This window comes from Schistocerca piceifrons, chromosome 4, assembly GCF_021461385.2.
Source record: "Schistocerca piceifrons isolate TAMUIC-IGC-003096 chromosome 4, iqSchPice1.1, whole genome shotgun sequence".
Classification (NCBI taxonomy): Eukaryota; Metazoa; Arthropoda; class Insecta; order Orthoptera; family Acrididae; genus Schistocerca; species Schistocerca piceifrons.
In genome coordinates this window covers 22,707,121-22,726,322 of record NC_060141.1, presented here as the reverse complement: position 1 = coordinate 22,726,322, position 19,202 = coordinate 22,707,121, and the positions used below count along the sequence as shown (strand labels likewise).

At 43.9% G+C, this 19,202-nt stretch overlaps 1 protein-coding gene across 1 annotated transcript in view; it reads right to left on the bottom strand.

Moving 5' to 3' along the window:
• The window catches only part of LOC124794934 (putative fatty acyl-CoA reductase CG5065), a 466,122-nt gene that overhangs the window by 314,306 nt on the left and 132,614 nt on the right, over window positions 1–19,202 (bottom strand). The window contains exon 2 of the mRNA XM_047258649.1: window positions 4,372–4,589. Within this exon, the coding sequence (XP_047114605.1) occupies window positions 4,372–4,578 (207 nt within the window). The 5' untranslated portion in view covers window positions 4,579–4,589. The remainder of the gene's footprint in view (window positions 1–4,371; window positions 4,590–19,202) is intronic.

Sequence of the window (19,202 nt, the reverse complement as noted above, 5' to 3'; positions counted from 1 at the left end):
TTTTAGTTTGACCACTTTTTTCGCTTTGTGATAGATGGCGCTGTAATAGTCACAAACATATGGCTCACAATTTTAGACGAACAGTTGGTAACAGTTAGGTGTTTTAAATTAAAATACAGAACGTAGGTACGTTTTAACATTTTATTTCGGTTGTTCCAATGTGATACATGTACCTTGTGAACTTATCATTTCTGAGAACGCATGCTGTTACATCGTGATTACCTGTAAATACCACATTAATGCAATAAATGCTCAAAATGATGTCCGTCAACCTCAATGTATTTGGCAATACGTGTAACGACATTCCTCTCAACAGCCAGTAGTTCGCCTTCCGTAATGTTCGCACATGCATTGACAATGCGCTGACGCATGATGTTAGGCGTTGTCGGTGGATCACGATAGCAAATATCCTTCAACTTTCCGCACACAAATAAATCCGGGGACGTCAGATCCGGTGAACGTGCGGGCCATAGTATGGTTCTTCGACGACCAATCCACCTGTCATGAAATATGCTATTAAATACCGCTTCAACCGCACGCGAGATATCTGCCGGACATCCATCATGTTGGAAGTACATCGCCAGAGAAACACCGTGCAGTAACATCGGTAGAACATTACGTAGGAAATCAACATGCATTGCCCTATTTAGATTGCCATCGATAAAATGGGCGCCAATTATCCTTCCTCCCATAATGCCGCACGATACATCAACCCGCCAAGGTCGCTTATGTTCCACTTGCCGCAGCCATCGTGGATTTTCCAATGCGCACTAGTGCATATTATGCCGGTTTACGTTACCGCTGTTGGTGAATGACGCTTTGTCGCTAAATAGAACGCGTGGAAGAAAATCTGTCATCGTCCCGTAATTTCTCTTGTGCACAGTGACAGAACAGTACACGACGTTCAAAGTCGTCCCCATGCAATTCCTGGTGCATAGAAATATGGTATGGATGCAATCGATGTTGATGTAGCATTCTCAACACCGACGTTTTTGAGAGTTCCGATTCTCGTGCAATTTGTCTGCTACTGATGTGCGGATTAGTCGCGATAACAGCTAAAACACCTACTTGGGGATCATCACTTATTGCAGGTCGTGGTTGACGTTTCACATGTGGCTGAACACTTCCTGTTTCTTTAAATAACCTAACTATCCGGCGAACGGTCCGGACACTTGGATGATGTTGTCCAGGATACCGAGCAGCATACAGAGCACACACCCGTTGGGCATTTTGATCACAATAGCCACACATCAACACAATATCGACCTTTTCCGCAATTGGTAAACGGTCCATTTTAACACAGGTAATATATCACGAAGCAAATACTGTCCGCACTGGTGGAATGTTACATAATACCACGTACTTATACATTGGTGACTATTACAGCGCCATCTATCACAAAGCGATAACAGTGGTCTAACTAAAACATTCATATTTCTTTACGTACCACACGAATATGTAATAAAAAATGGGGGTTCCTATTTTTAAAAAAACGCAGTTGATATCCGTTTGACCTATGGCAGCGCCATCTAGCGGGCCAACCATAGCGCCATCTGGTTTCTCCCTTCAAGCTAGACAAGTTTCGTTCTTTGTAGTTTTTTCGTTTGATGCTTATTTCGTGAGAGTTTTGGTCCGGTCACTATTAATGGACCACCCTGTATAATTGGTTTCTCTCGCAGGTGGAAATGGACAAAGACACGGTAAGCTAAACAACGGCAAAGTTACGACCAACCACTCAAGCCAAAACGGAATCTCAAATCCAACGAATAGAATTATTAAAAGAAACTTCCACTGTATATTCTGATGATGCTCTTGTTGATCTGACGAGCGAAACGGGTCAATAAAAGATACAAAGTGCGATTTGTTGCTATTTTCAGAAATTTAATTTTGAAACTCGTTGCCCCTTGTACTGGCTCTTTATTTACGTGACCATTACGGCACTCCAACCCCAGTTCTCGATACCAGTAATATCGTACTACTTTTCTGCGAAGTAACAGACATATTTTTGTGACAATATTCACATTTGGTTTTATTAATGTGTAGGTACTCCGATGAATCGATGTATTACAGTGATATGGTTCTTGTGTGTATTCATTTCTATGAGACTGTCATAATCTGTGACTTACTTGTAACCGTTTCGGCGCGAATGTGCAGAGAGCAGCCTTTGTTTCACTTTGCAGAAGTTGAATTGTTATTTCGCTTTGTAAAAGAACAGTCAAGTCTTTTGTTTGGTTAAAGTGGAAATTAAATATCTGAAGATTGATACAAAACTGTTTTCTTGATGATGTGACAATTAAGAAGTATATGTGAATTTACAAGAAGTTTAATAAAAATGTGGTTCGTGAACACCGAGTCAAAAATTATTTCTACCATACCATTGTTCTGATCTGGGATTGTTTGATCATTAAGAATTTCCTGAAAAACGCATTTGTTAGGTCTTCAAATATTGCTAAAATACAGATCTGGACCTTCTAGCAGTCAAAGTGGAATCACCTTAGAATCAACAAGATGAGCCATAACAACTTCGACGAAATGTACGTGGGAATCCATTCAAGATAAGTGCCAAAATTAATTACTTTTTTTACAGTGACTTCCTTATTTCCATTCTGACGATACCATCCACAGTCAATAACTTTGTTGTTGCCCGATAAAGCGAACATATGCTGCGTGAGCAACATTATTAATCTGATTTCTAACCTACTTTGCAAGTGGTGGTACTGTTAGACCCTGCAGGCAAAGCCTGCTCTTGGTTTTTGCTTCAGTTGTCATTGTACAGGGTGATTCAAAAAGAATACCACAACTTTAAAAATGTGTATTTAATGAAAGAAACATAATATAACCTTCTGTTATACATCATTACAAAGAATATTTAAAAAGATTTTTTTTCACTCAAAAACAAGTTCAGAGATGTTCAATATGGCCCCCTCCAGACACTCGAGCAATATCAACCCGATACTCCAACTCGTTCCACACTCTCTGTAGCATATCAGGCGTAACAGTTTGGATAGCTGCTGTTATTTCTCGTTTCAAATCATCAATGGTGGCTGGGAGAGGTGCCCGAAACACCATATCCTTAACATACCCCCATAAGAAAAAATCGCAGGGGGTAAGATCGGGGCTTCTTGGAGGCCAGTGATGAAGTGCTCTGTCACGGGCTGCCTGGCGGCCGATCCATCGCCTCGGGTAGTTGACGTTCAGGTAGTTACGGACAGATAAGTGCCAATGTGGTGGCGCTCCATCCTGCTGAAATATGAATTGTTGTGCTTCTTGTTCGAGCTGAGGGAACAGCCAATTCTCTAACATCTCCAGATACTGTAGTCCAGTTACAGTAGCACCTTCGAAGAAAAAGGGACCAAAAACTTTATTGGCTGAAATGGCACAGAAAACGTTCACCTTAGGCGAGTCACGTTCATACTGAGTTGTTTCCCGCGGATTCTCAGTGCCCCATATACAGACATTGTGACGGTTGACTTTCCCGTTAGTGTGGAAAGTTGCTTCATCACTAAACACAATCTTTGAAACGAAAGATTGATCTGTTTCCATTTGAGCAAGGATAAAATCACAGAAATCGATTCTTTTAATCTTATCAGCTGCAGACAGTGCTTGAACCAATTTCAGACGATAAGGTTTCATAACTAACCTTTTTCGTAGGACTCTCCATACAGTTGATTGTGGAATTTGCAGCTCTCTGCTAGCTCTGCGAGTCGATTTTCCTGAGCTGCGAACAAATGCTTGCTGGATGCGTGCTACATTTTCATCACTCGTTCTCGGCCGTCCAGAACTTTTCCCTTTGCACAAACACCCATCCTCTGTAAACTGTTTATACCAACGTTTAATACACCACCTATCAGGAGGTTTCACACCATACTTCGTTCGAAATGCACGCTGAACAGCTGTCGTCGATTCACTTCTGCCGTAGTCAATAACACAAAAAGCTTTCTGTTGAGCGGTCGCCATCTTAGCATCAACTGACGCTGACGCCTAGTCAACAGCGCCTCAAGCGAACAAATGTACAACTAAATGAAACTTTATAGCTCCCTTAATTCGCCGACAGATGGTGCTTAGCTCTGTCTTTTGTCGTTGCAGAGTTTTAAATTCCTGAAGTTGTGGTATTCTTTTTGAATCACCCTGTATAATGTTCACCACTAATTATGAGACACCCTGCTGCAGATGTGAGAGTAGGCGTAGATCCCCCTTCCCCCTCCCCCTCCCCCCCTCCCCGCCCCTTCAGCAGGTGACTCGCCAGGTGGACAGACAACCACTAGTTGTGAGGCACCCTGTAGATATGAGAGTAGCCGTCGCTGCCCCCGCTTTCAGCAGGTGAACTGCCGGGTGGACACGGGAGAGTGTTATTGAGAGGCGTCGGCTCACCGGCAGCTGGACGATGTCGTCCCGGCGCTCGCTGGGCGACCGCCCTCGCTTGGGCCGCACCAGCACGAAGACGGAGCGCAGGTGGTCGCAGGCGTGGAGCAGCTTCTCCAGCAGCACCTTGCCCATGAAGCCGGTGCCGCCCGTCACCAGCACCGACCGGCCGTCGTAGAACGCCGAGATCTCGCTAGCGGGGCTGCTCTCCGCCATCTTAGCCTCTCCTGGAACCGTCAAAAGGTCACAGTCACACGTCAGGCAGCAATAAAACTTAAGTCACAGTGTGTCCTAATTATATCGTTGCTTTTAGGAACGAACTGACCACTAGAACATCAGTCCAGAGACTTTCCTTCAGAAATATATCAACGACCTCTTTTTTTTTCTTTTTCGGTTGGGGGGGGAGGGGGGAGGGGGATTGATTAGTCTTCTGCCTGGTTTGGCGCGGCTCGCCACGAATTCCTCTCCTGTGTTAACCTCTTCATCTCAGAGTAGCGCTTGCAACCTACGTCCTCAATTATCTGCTGAATGTATTCCAGTCTCTGTCTTCCTCTGCAGTTTTTTCCCTCTACAGCCCCTCTAGTACCATGGAAGTCATTCCCTGATATCTTAACAGATGCTGATGGTGTTAGGACAGCAACCAGCCACAAATTTACTTTCAGTTCCTTTATTCAGAGGGTACCGCTACTGGTTTCAAATCGTTCTGATTGATCCTCAGACGGTTTACGCGCTTTCTTTATGACATGTGGTGTGTTTCTTACAGTTTAATAGTCCTAAAATATAAATAATACAAATTACAAACACGCCACACACAGATGGTTGCGTTACAGATTTTCGTTGTATGTGACTTACGTGAAACGTCGGTTTGGAGTGTTTGTTTTCATAACATTCGTCCAACAGATGTAAATACATTCCCACTGCATTCTTATTGTTGTTGGACGAATGTTACGAAAACTGTTTTGTTGGCGGAAGAGCCAACACCGTGTTACTAATGGAGGCCGAAATGCACGCGTTTTAGCTCACGCAGGCTGGCGTGAAGAGGGAAGAACTATACTGACGGGAGGTCTGGAGCTTGGCAAGGAATTAGAATTCAGAAAGCGGACGAAATTAGTTTGATACTTAACTTAAATCCATTAAAGATGAACGTCGCTCTTGACGGTACATGAGTCACAATCTTATCTGCTCAGAATACTTTCTTGAAGTAACTGAATATGGCGCCTTGCTAGGTCCTAGCAAATGACGTAGCTGAAGGCTATGCTAAACTGTCGTCTCGGCAAATGAGAGCGTATGTAGACAGTGAACCCTCGCTAGCAAAGTCGGCTGTACAACTGGGGCGAGTGCTAGGAAGTCTCTCTAGACTAGACCTGCCGTGTGGCGGCGCTCGGTCTGCAATCACTGATAGTGGCGACACGCGGGTCCGACGTATACTAACGGACCGCGGCAGATCTTAAGCCTACCACCTAGCAAGTGTGGTGTCTAGCGGTGACACCACAAAAACAAACACTCCAAACCGACGTTTCACGTAAGTCACATGCAACGAAAATCTGTAACGCAACCATCTGTGTGTGGCGTGTTTATAATTATTTAATTATTTATATTTCAGGACAATTAATCTGTAAAAAAACACACTACATGTCATAAAGAAAGCGTGTAAACCGTCTGAGGATGAATCAGAACGATTTGAAACCGGTAACGGTACCCTTTGAATAAAGGAAATCAAAGTAAATTTGTGGCTGGTTGCTGTCCTAACACCATTCAAACAACAGACACGGTCTCCACCATGTTATCATATGGCAAAATTGCATCTTAAAAGATGTCCTGTCATCCTGTCCCTTCTCATTGTCAGTGTTTTCCACATATTCCTTTCATCTCCTATTCTGCGCAGCACCTCCTCATTCCTTACCTTATCAGTCCACCTAATTTTCAACATTCGTCTGCAGCATCACAAATGCTTCGATTCTCTTCTGTTCCGGTTTTCTCACAGTCCATGTTCCACTACCATACAATGCTGTGATCCAAACACATATAGCCGCGCGGTTTATTTATTTATTTACACGTCAAGTTCCGTTGGACCAAATTGAGGAGCAAATCTCCAACGTCATGGAACGTGTCAGTACATGAAATTACAATATAAAAGTAATAAGAGATAAAAATAAATGTTCACGAACCTGAAAAAGTCAGTCCATAAGTTTAAGTAAACGCTAACAGCAATACAACAAGAATCACCTTAATTTTTCAAGGACGTCCTCGACAGAATAGAAGGAGTGACCCATGAGGAAACTCTTCAGTTTCGATTTGAAAGCGCGTGGATTACTGCTAAAATTTTTGAATTCGAGTGGCAGCTTATTGAAAATGGATGCGGCAGTATACTGCACACCTTCTTGCGCAAGAGTTAAGGAAGTCCGATCCAAATGAAGGTTTCATTTCTGCCGAGTATTAACCGAGTGAAAGCTGCTTATTCTTGGAAATAAACTAATATTGGTAACAAGAAACGACGATAAGGAATATACATATTGAGCCGCCAATGTCAAAATATCCAGACTCGTGAAGAGAGGTCGACAAGAGTTTCGTGAACTCACACCACTTATTGCCCGAACCGCCAGTTTCTGAGCCAAAACTATCCTTGTAGAATGGGAAGAGTTACCCCAAAGTATATTACCATACGACATAAGTGAATGAAAATAAGCAAAGTAGACTAATTTTCGTGTCGAAGTATCACTCAATTTTGACACCGTTCGAGTAGTAAAAATGGCAGTATTAAGTAAGGGAGACCAAGAGATGAATACATTAAACAGATTCAGAAGGATGTAGGTTGCAGTAGGTACTGGGAGACGAAGAAGCTTGCACAGGATACAGTAGCATGGAGAGCTGCATCAAACCAGTATCTGGAGTGAAGACTACAACAACAACAACAACAACAACGAGTCTTTGAACAAGATCCTGAACGTGGGCTTTCCACGACAGCTTACTATCTATCTGAACACCTTGTCACGGTACGCGCGGCTACCCCCGTCGGATGCTCGAATCCTCCCTCTGGCATGGGTGTGTGTGTTGTCATTAGCATAAGTTAGTTTAAGTAGTGTGTAAGCTTAGAGAACAATGACCTCAGCAGTTTGATCCCAGAAGATCTGACCACAAATTTAAAAAAAAAACATATATTCTCAGAAATTTCTTCCTCAAATAGAAGCCTACGTTTTATACTAGTAGACTTCTCTTGGCCAGGAAAGCCGCTTTTGTCAGTGCTAGTCTGCTTGTGATGTCTTCCTTGCTCCGTGCGTCATTGGTTATTTTGCTGCCTACGTAGCAGAATTCCTCAACTTCATCTACTTCGTGACAATCAATTCTGATGTCAAGTTTCTCTCTGTTCTCATTTCCGCTACTTCTCATTACTTTCGTCTTTCTTCGATTTACTCTCAGCCCATATTCTGTACTCATTGGTCTGTCCATTCAGCAGATCATGTAATTCTTCTTCACTTTTACTCAGGATGTCATCAGTGAATCGTATCATTGATGTCCTTTCACCTTGAATTTTAATTCAACTCCTCAACCTTTCTTTTTTTATCATACGCCAAGTTGAAGGTGCTGTAAGCACACACAGTCAGCGTATTGTGTACACCTGTGGTTGTAGAGTGGAAAAACTAACTGAATTAAGTGCCACGCTTTGGCATGGTCTTCTTTCTCTCATAGAAATCCATGTACTGGAGGCAGTGCATAACTCGCAGCGTTTGTAATCTGTGACCCGAACGGGTGGTGGCGCCAATATGTCCAGAGATAACTACACCCCAAATATAAGTAACAGGGAAACATCACCAACTTGACCTCACATTTTACGGACAAGAAAACACACTAGGAAAATAAAAGTCGAGTTAGACAAAATTTCCAAATGGATCAAATAGCTCTGAGCACAATGGGACTTAACATCTGAGGTCATCAGTCTCCTAGAACTTAGAACTACCTAAACCTAACTAACCTAAGGACATCGCACACATCCATTCCCGAGGCAGGATTCGAACCTGCGACCGTAGCGGTCGCGCGGTTCCAGACTGAAGCATCTAGAATCCCTCGGCCACAACGGCCGGCAAAATTTCCAGATGGTGTGATGAATGGCAGGTCGCTCTAAATGTGAAAAAATCTAAGTTAATGCGGATGAGTAGGGAGAACATACCTGTAATATTCTGATACAGTAATACTAGTGTCCTGCTTGAGACAGTCGTTTAAATAACATGGGCGTAGCGTTGCAAAGCGATATTACATGGAACGAGCATGAGACAACAGTGGTAGGGAGAATTTTAGGAATGAGTGGTTCACCTGTAAAGAAGACCGCATGAAGGACGCTGGTGTGATCTGTTCCTGACTACTGTTCGAGTGTTTGGGATCCGTAGCAGGTCGGATTGAAGAAAGAGATAGAGGCAATTAGGATTCGGGCTGCTAGATTTGTTACCAGTGGGTTCGAACAGAACGTAAGTGTTACAGAGATGCTTCGGGAACTCAAATGGTAATTCCTGGACGATAGGCGACGTTCTTTTCTAGAAACAGTATTAAGAAAATTTAGAGAACCGGCGTTTGAAGCTAACTGCCGAACGATTCTACTGCTGCAAACATACAATGCGAGTGTGGACCACGGAGATAAGATTCGAGAAATTTGGGTTCATATGGAGGCATATACTCGTAGATATCGTTTTCCCCTCGCTCTAGTTGCGAGTGGGACAGGAAAGAAAATGTCTAGCAGTGTACATCGTACTCTGCATGACGAACTGTACCGTGGCTTGCGGAGTACCTAGGAAGGTGTAGATGTACACTAGTCCACGTCATCGACCTCGAGCGGAAATTTGGGCAATCATTTAGACAGTACGCAGTTATGACTCTCTGAGAGTACAGTTTTTAAATTTTCCGCGTCCCGTTTGTTTGCCAATCGCGCCAATCTACCCCAGACCCGTAATACCCGAACGCGAAGCACTGTGCAGTGGGGTAACAACCTCTATTCGTATCATGTTTGATGACGAGAAAAGAGTAGGGCCTACGTGTCTCGAAATCTCTTCGAGAAAACATGTTACTCTATGCAAAAAATAACAGGTAATATGCGTACGAAATACGTCAACCTCACGCACATCTACGTTCGATTTTATTTTAACAGTATTCTCGCGCTGATATTCTGCAGCTATATATACGTCTCAACATCAAAATGAATTGTGAAATGAAGTTGATGATTTTCGGTTTGCAATTTTCCACACCATTCCCGCTTAAGAATAACGCTTCTCTTGCAAATGTACTTCACTTTAACAGTCCCAGCTTTAAAATCCAAGAAAATGACGCACAATGGTAATGCCAATAATCAAATGGCACTACGCTACTTTTTTATTGGCACACTCACTCATTTTATTCGTTACTCTGCATTTGTGAATCGCAACGTTAAAATGTCCGAAACAAAGACATCTCTTGCACCAGCTGCAGGTTAGAAACCGCGCACTTTGACACAATGAACAAAGCATATTATCAATGTCAAAACAGTTCTTCAGAAACCTTTTACCGATACACTGTACAGTACTTCGCGGCTACAGTGCATCGGAGCGAGTGACAAACCGCGGGTGCACGCGAAATACGAGTATTAAAAGCTGTACTGTCAGAAGGTCGTAACTGCCTATATCACGGCCATAATTTTCTCGTGGGATCGATCGCTGCGGTTGATATCTTGGGAGTACGTTCTTTCCTCCTTAAAAAAGTGTCAAGTCAAGCTGGCGACGTTTCATTGTAAGTACCCCAACACTACTGCCAGCTTGAGTATGAAGCCTGCGTCTCACAGTAATGCAGCTAGCGACATTTTCAGAGTACTGCTCCCCTCGATTTTCTGTGTTTTCTTTCACTTCATATGAAACTGGGGGAAAGGGAATGGGGAAACGGAATTAGAAAGCTGGAGGTCTCCTCCACCCTATGCGGTTTTCGATTAAACACGACAAATCTTCTTCGTTTTTAATAATGCCTGAAGAAAATACATAGACAATCCGAGTGTTGCTGTTTACTAGGCTTCATGGCTGTGAATAGAAAACGAAGGTCAGTGACTCAGTGAAGACCTATTGTGGCAAGCTGTAGCGGGAGAAGCTCTTTATTCTGCAACGAGCAATTGTTCATCACGTGAGATCAGCAGAACTGCACGTCTTTCTTGTGTAGTATAGTAACCTTCAGCGGAACAAAGGAAAAGACCATTAGTGCTATTGACCAATGGTATTGAAACATGTACCCTCACCAAAAGAGAATTATCAAGGCTGCAAACATCAGAGATGAAATTTCTTAGATCCACCATCCAGAAGACCAAGATGGACAAGTTAAGGAATGAGGAGGTGAGGAAAGATGTCGGAAAAAAGACATCCCTATTAGATCGAACTGGCGCATCTAGACTTCGATGGTGCGGGCATGTGATGAGAATGGAGTCAACTAGAACAGACAACATAAATTTGGTAAGACAGGTGGATGGAAAAAGACCTCAAGGAAGACCTCAAACCGATGGATGGACTTGATTAAAGCTGATCCAGTGACCAGAGGGTGGATAGTGGATGATGTTCTCTCTGAACAGGTGTATTTGGACAGGACGAAGTGGAAGAGGCTCATTACCAATACCCGGGGAACTGGAACTGTTAAATGATGATGAGTGCTATGCACCAGTTTTGTTTGGGGAACAAAACATGAATTTTATAACCGAGTTATATGCTTAACAGCTTGTTTACAACTGGATTAGGTCATATAATTTCATTCATCATACTACATGTTTCGGGAAAGCCTGCAACTGTGTCATCCAAGGCTTAAATAATGACAACTGCACAATTTATTTATTAAGTAACTGGTGCAGTTTTCATTATTTAGATCATGGATTAGGCCATTCCGCACAATTCAGCATAGAAATGTCTTTTCTTACTTTCAAAAACTGTAAATAATCGGCTTAAGTAATAAAAAACATCTCCTAAAACAACAAGAAAACTTCCGAATTCAAAAGGCAGTCACAGAAAAGAAAACATATAATAAATGACCAAACAAAAATTAGCAATGAAATTTTATTTAAAACAAAAATACGATAGATAAACAACAACCACTTTAGATACCACAAAAAATGACGAACCAAACAATATACCCGTCCATGATTCCCACCACACGAAAGTCAGGACATATCATCCCGCCGTTACACACACACACACACACACACACACACACACACATACAGAGAGAGAGAATAATAGCAGACGCTTCGCTTCCACAACCACCGAAACAAAAGATAATCACGTACCGCAACATCAAAACAAATTAGGTAAGTGTAAGTGGACATATACAACATGAAAACAAAAATACACTCCTGGAAATTGAAATAAGAACACCGTGAATTCATTGTCCCAGGAAGGGGAAACTTTATTGACACATTCCTGGGGTGAGATACATCACATGATCACACTGACAGAACCACAGGCACATAGACACAGGCAACAGAGCATGCACGATGTCGGCACTAGTACAGTGTATATCCACCTTTCGCAGCAATGCAGGCTGCTATTCTCCCATGGAGACGATCGTAGAGATGCTGGATGTAGTCCTGTGGAACGGCTTGCCATGCCATTTCCACCTGGCGCCTCTGTTGGACCAGCGTTCGTGCTGGACGTGCAGACCGCGTGAGACGACGCTTCATCCAGTCCCAAACATGCTCAATGGGGGACAGATCCGGAGATCTTGCTGGCCAGGGTAGTTGACTTACACCTTCTAGAGCACGTTGGGTGGCACGGGATACATGCGGACGTGCATTGTCCTGTTGGAACAGCAAGTTCCCTTGCCGGTCTAGGAATGGTAGAACGATGGGTTCGATGACGGTTTGGATGTACCGTGCACTATTCAGTGTCCCCTCGACGATCACCAGTGGTGTACGGCCAGTGTAGGAGATGGCTCCCCACACCATGATGCCGGGTGTTGGCCCTGTGTGCCTCAGTCGTATGCAGTCCTGATTGTGGCGCTCACCTGCACGGCGCCAAACACGCATACGACCATCATTGGCACCAAGGCAGAAGCGACTCTCATCGCTGAAGACGACACGTCTCCATTCGTCCCTCCATTCACGCCTGTCGCGACACCACTGGAGGCGGGCTGCACTATGTTGGGGCGTGAGCGGAAGACGGCCTAACGGTGCGCGGGACCGCAGCCCAGCTTCATGGAGACGGTTGCGAATGGTCCTCGCCGATACCCCAGGAGCAACAGTGTCCCTAATTTGCTGGGAAGTGGCGGTGAGGTCCCCTACGGCACTGCGTAGGATCCTACGGTCTTGGCGTGCATCCGTGCGTCGCTGCGGTCCGGTCCCAGGTCGACGGGCACGTGCACCTTCCGCCGACCACTGGCGACAACATCGATGTACTGTGGAGACCTCACGCCCCACGTGTTGAGCAATTCGGCGGTAAGTCCACCCGGCCTCCCGCATGCCCACTATACGCCCTCGCTCAAAGTCCGTCAACTGCACATACGGTTCACGTGCACGCTGTCGTGGCATGCTACCAGTGTTAAAGACTGCGATGGAGCTCCGTATGCCACGGCAAACTGGCTGACACTGACGGCGGCGGTGCACAAATGCTGCGCAGCTAGCGCCATTCGACGGCCAACACCGCGGTTCCTGGTGTGTCCGCTGTGCCGTGCGTGTGATCATTGCTTGTACAGCCCTCTCGCAGTGTCCGGAGCAAGTTTGGTGGGTCTGACACACCGGTGTCAATGTGTTCTTTTTTCCATTTCCAGGAGTGTATATTACCTGTCGGTGAAGGGCAGTGTACTTGAATTAATAAGCGTTTGTGTGAAATTTTATGTTATGGTATGATGGTACAATAACACACTTCAGATGTAAAAATTAACTTTGTACTAAACATTTTTGTCGCACATCGCCACACGAAGATCAACAGTGCTACGATCCTCAGACCTCTTACAGAGTTTTCCCTGCATTACTGTGTTCAGCTGCAGCCACACATGTTGTGACTTGGCAAGACAGCCAAGTCACTATGAGAGGAAGCCGAAAGGCACGCGCTTAAGCTCACGCAGGCTGGCGCGAGGTCTGGAACAGGACAATGTCTTGAGAATTGCAATAAAGTACGAAAATCTTGTAATACTTAACTTTAATCCATAATTGGAGAACATAGCTCTTGATGATACAAAAGTATATATAAACTGGTAATGGCGCCTTGCTAGGTCGTAGCAAATGACGTAGCTGAAGGCTATGCTAACTATCGTCTCGGCAAATGAGAGCGTATTTGTCGGTGTAGCATCGCTATCAAAGTCGGCTGTACAACTGGGGCGAGTGCCAGGACGTCTCTCTAGACCTGCCGTGTGGTGGCGCTCGGTCTGCAATCACTGACAGTGGCGACACGCGTGTCCGACGTATACTAGCGGACCGTGGCCGATTTAAAGGCTACCACCTAGCAAGTGTGGTGTCTGGCGGTGACACCACAACACATCCACCTAACTCTTAAATGTTTTAAAACGGCATCCACCAACGTGCCATTAGGTTGCAGTCTCGGTATTTTCTTTTGTCTTGGAATCCAGCACAGGACTTACCGGTTTCACCCACCATCCACTCGTCTAACAGCGCGTGCCGCCAACCTCGGTCCAGTTTTCGTCACACTTGTGACTTTGTGTTCCGCTCCAGTCTGCTTCCTGACCCCCTTGTTCATTCCCCTGCCTTCTCTCACAATAATTCCAAACACGCACATCTCCAGCGATCGTTGAGCGCCTCTCAGTTTGGAGTAAAAGTTTATACATCAGTTTCATCAGCCAAAACTCGTAATATACACTGATTGTAAACTTTCCTTCCCACACAAATCGAGTAGTAAGCTTAGATTTGGAAAGCGCATGTAGTTTACCAAAATCCGTTGGATCTTCTTTATCTCTTTTATCAACGCTATCTGGTACGGATCCCACACCGGTGAGCAGTATTCAAGCAGTGGGCGAACAAGTGTACAGTAACCTACTTCCTTTGCTTTCAGACTGCATTTCCTTAGGATTCTTCCAATGAATCTCAGTCTGGCATCTGCTTTACCGACGATTAATTTTATATGATCATTCCATTTTAAATCACTCCTAATGCGTACTCCCAGATAATTTGTGGAATTAACTGCTTCCAGTTGCTGACCTGCTATACTGCAACTAAATGATAAAGGATCTTTGTTTCTATGTATTCGCAGCACATTAAACTTGTCTACATTGAGATTCAATAGTCATTCCATGCACCATGCGTCAATTCGTTGCAGATCCTCCTGCATTACAGTACTATTTTCCATTGTTACAATCTCTCTATATACCACAGCATCATCCGCAAAAAGCTTCAGTGAACTTCCGATGTCATCCACAAGGTAATTTATGTATATTGTGAATAGCAACGGTCCTACGACACTCCCCTGCGGCACACCTGAAATCACTCTTACTTCGGAAGACTTCCCTCCATCGAGAATGACATGCTGCGTTCTTTTATGTAGGAACTCTTCAATCCAATCACACAACTGGTCTGATAGCCCATATGCTCTTACTTTGTTCGTTAAGCTCCACTCTTTGTGACGTCTGTCTGCAGTAGGTGCAAATACTGTCATGTTACTAGGATTGAAGTGCATATTCTTCAGTATTCTAACAAATGATAAATGAGCACCTTGTTTCCCCAGGGATGTTAGCACAGATTTAGTCGACGCCGAGACGCTTTTCACTGCAAATTTTCCGGTCTGTTCATGAGAACTAGCATTAGTACAGTTTTAGGAGGTATTTAGTTGGTTAACTGCATATCTTCCACACATATGTAAAGTCCTGTACGTGGACACGTCGTACTACAATTTAGTTTTGCATGTTACTAGTTAAACGTTCTTAAATTTTACTTCAAATGTGAACGTATAAGTCTTCCATACGAGCCAAAACATTATGATCTCCTGCTTAATAGTTTGTCTGTCCGTCTTTGGAACGAAATACAGCACTGATTCTGCGTATATGTATCCGACGGTTTGTTCGTAGGTTTGTGGTGGTATGTAGCATCAGATCTCTACGCACAGGTCGCGTAATTCGCGTAAATAATGGGGCCGCTGATTTGCGTACGCTGTGATGGCGCCCGCTAGCGACTCAGATGGGTTCCATAGGATTTATATCAAGCGAATCTGGTACCGAGACATCAACGTGAGTTCACTGTAATGCTCCTCAGACCACTATACCACTGTTCTGACTTCGATACACGGACAATTACACTGCTGGACATCAAGCATGAAGGGATGCAGGTGGCTCGGAGCTGTCACTGTGTCTTCGATCACTACCACTGGTCCCAAACAAGCTCTGGAGGATGCCTCCCTTAACATAATACTGCTTCCACCAGTCCGCGCCCGTGGTGCGCTGCACGTTTCGAGCCGCCGTTCACCTCGATGAAGGCGTTTGTGGAGACGACCATCGACCTAGTGTAGCAAAAATATGATTCGCCCTAAGAGCCGACACGTTTCCACTGATCGACGGTCGAATCCCGATGGAGTCGTGTCCACTGTGTAGCGGGACTTTGAATTTCGCCGCGCTACACTCGTTCCCTCAGATAAAAATATCCCGTCGCAGCGGTATGAGCGCTCGACGGCAGAGGAAATACCAAAATTGTAACTTTTTTTGTTTTCTATCCATTGTCTCTTGATAGCCGAAACTTAAGGGGCTCCGGAAAGGCTCAACATCATGAAAGTTCAATTTTTACTTTTTTGCGTTTTCTGAATCTGCAGACTATTTATTACCTTTTAATAGATATATAATTTATTCAATTCCGAAGACTACAACTATTTTTAAATTTTTTTTTTTGAAATTTGTTCCACATGGGCGTGACCCACTGTGGCGCTGTTAAACTGCTGTCAAATGGTGTTGTTATTAACGTCCGTGTTCATCAGGTACATTTTAGTGATGTGAGATAAAGTATGTGTTGTGGCTAACCTGGTGTGATTGTCGATTGTTTCATGTTTATTTACTCTGTCGTTATCTTGAAAATATTCGTAATTAATTCTGTTTCTTGAGTCTCTGTTTTGTTGAAGTATAATAATGAGTAAAAGTAAAGTTATTAGAAATCCTCTGAAGGCTTTTAAGAAAAGGAGAAATGTTGGAAAGCCAAAGGTATGTGTTATTACTCTAAACAATAAAGACGATAACCAAGTGAGTGAACCTAACCTCTCAAGTACACCTGCCCATAGCAGTCAAAGTGGGAAAGAAAATACTTCACAGAAGAAGCTTGGTTCAGTGAGTGAAAACTATGAATGTTTTATGGGCGAATCGGATGTGAATGAAATATTTGATATGTCGGTTCTCAAAAGAATTTTTTCAAACTGTGTAAGATGTATTCATTGTACTGAAGTCGGTCTGGAACTCTCCATAATAAAGCACGTAGGACTTGCTAGTGAAATACAACTGAAATGTGATAAGTGTTCATACATGGCCACCTTTTGGAACAGTGTTGCAGTAACTGCAACTGAAGAAAACGGTAGCAAAATCTACGAACACAACAACGAGCGATGCTTGCTTTAGACAAGGAACGCCTTCGGGCTGCAGACAGGGCTGTAAAGAGTCTAGAAATACAAGCAAGAGTAAACAGGAGGAGGAACAAGAGGAAGCTGGAGGAGGAGTTTGCAGAGGATGAAGATAATCCATCCTATGGACCTGGAATGCACTAAAAAGTTAATCCAATCTTTGTCGCTCGATTCCCAAAACTTTTACTTTCTCATACTAATTACATGTTTTCTAAGGCTCTTCCAAACATATTTGTTTCAAACTTTCAGTAAATGTTACACAGTACCTTCTGCATAATTTAACACAGCCTTTTTCCAAAAAACTGTATATTTTTGAATATATAAATAAAAATTGCAAAAAAATGTTGTGAATTTTCATTACAATTGAAAAAAAATCATCTTTAATAACTGAACTAAAATTTTGTAAAATCCCCGTGTTAAGTTGTAGCCCATATTCCAATAAATAATCTGTAAAAAGTTCAACTTCCTACCTCAAATACTTTGTGAGGAAAGATGTAATTTATAAGCGTTATTTTAACATTGCAAGTATAGGGCGTTCCGGAGCCCCTTAAGGCAGACGTGATCTGATGCTGACGTAAAAAACTTATTAGATAGTCTTGATCTGATTTTAATATGTAGACATATTGTGGAAGTTGTTAAGAAATTCAGAGGATGGAAGTAGCAAAGTGAATTAAATTGCATACAGTATCAAGATGATTTTAATTGGTATAAATTAGTGATTCCTGGACTATTGCAAGATTTCGGAGCAGATTTTTCACGCAGAAATGAAGGAGATTTTTGAAGACCTGGACGCCGCCCAAAAGAAGATAAGTTAACCTGGTAAAGGATGATCTCTCATCTACGCCACTTCCCCCTGTCAGTTACATTCTGTTATTCTCTCTTTCTTTTCAGTAATTTTTGTAGTGGAAATTGGTTTTTAACTTTTGCTCAAAAACGCCACAAGGACCACCCCAACAATAGCTTTTCTGTAATACGAAGTCCGATTTGCTTTTCATTCTTTCCCTTTTTCACGGTCTCTCTTCTCCCATTTATTTTTTTATTAACCACTACAACTGCAATATAACTGACGACGTCGTTGCGTTAACATGTGAACCCATAGGAGTGATCTGCTGCAGAGCCCCATGTTCAACAATGTACGGTGTGCTCCAAAGGACTCGTGTGTGCACCAGCATTGTGCTCTTTCGGCAGGGATGCCACAGACCAGCGTCTATCCCACTTTACAGAGCAGACAAGCCTCCGAACCCCACGTTCTGTGAAGAATCGCGGACGTCCAACCATTTAGCTCCTAGTGGTAGTTTCACTGTCCTTCTACCTCTTTCTGTAGAAGCTCACGACAGTAGCGCGTGAACGTTCAATCAGAATCGCCGTTTTGGAGAAACTCGTTCGCAAGCTATGCATAATAAACTACTGGTCATTAAGATTGCTACACCACGAAGATGATGTGCTACAGACGCGAAATTTAACCGACTAGAAGAAGATGCTGTGATGTGCAAATGATTAGCTTTTCAGAGCATTCACAAAAGGTTGGCGCCGATGGCGACACCTACAACGTGCTGACACGAGGAAAGTTTCCAACCGATTTCTCATACACAAACAGCAGTTGACCGGCGTCGTCAGGTGAAACGTTGTTGTGATGCCTCGTGTAAGGAGGAGAAATGCGTACCATCACGTTTCCGACTTTGGTAAAGGTCGGATTGTAGCCTATCGCGATTGCGGTTGATCGTATCGCGACATTGCTGCTCGCGTTGGTCGAGATCCAGTGACTGTTAGCAGAATATGGAATCGGTGGGTTCAGGAGGGTAATACGGAACGCCGTGCTGGATCCCAACGGCCTCGTATCACTAGCAGTCGAGATGACAGGCATCTTATCTGCATGGCTGTAACGGATTGTGCAGCCACGTCTCGATCCCTGAGTCAACAGATGGGGACGTTTGCAAGACAACAACCATCTGCACGAACAGTTCGACGACGTTTGCAGCAGCATGGACTATCAGCTCGGAGACCACGGCTGCGGTTACCCTTGACGCTCCATCACAGACAGGAGCTTCTCTGCCTCGTGATGACTGGGTGTTGTGTGCTGTCCTTAGGTTAGTTAGGTTTAAGTAGTTCTAAGTTCTAGGGGACTGATGACCATGGATGTTAAGTCCCATATTGCTCAGAGCCACAGACAGGAGCGCCTGCGATGGTGTAGTAAACGACGAACCTGGGTGCACGAATGGCTAAACGTCATTTTTTCGGATGAATCCAGGTTATGTTTACAGCATCACGGTGGTCGCATCCGTGTTTGGCGACATCGCGGTGAACGCACATTGGAAG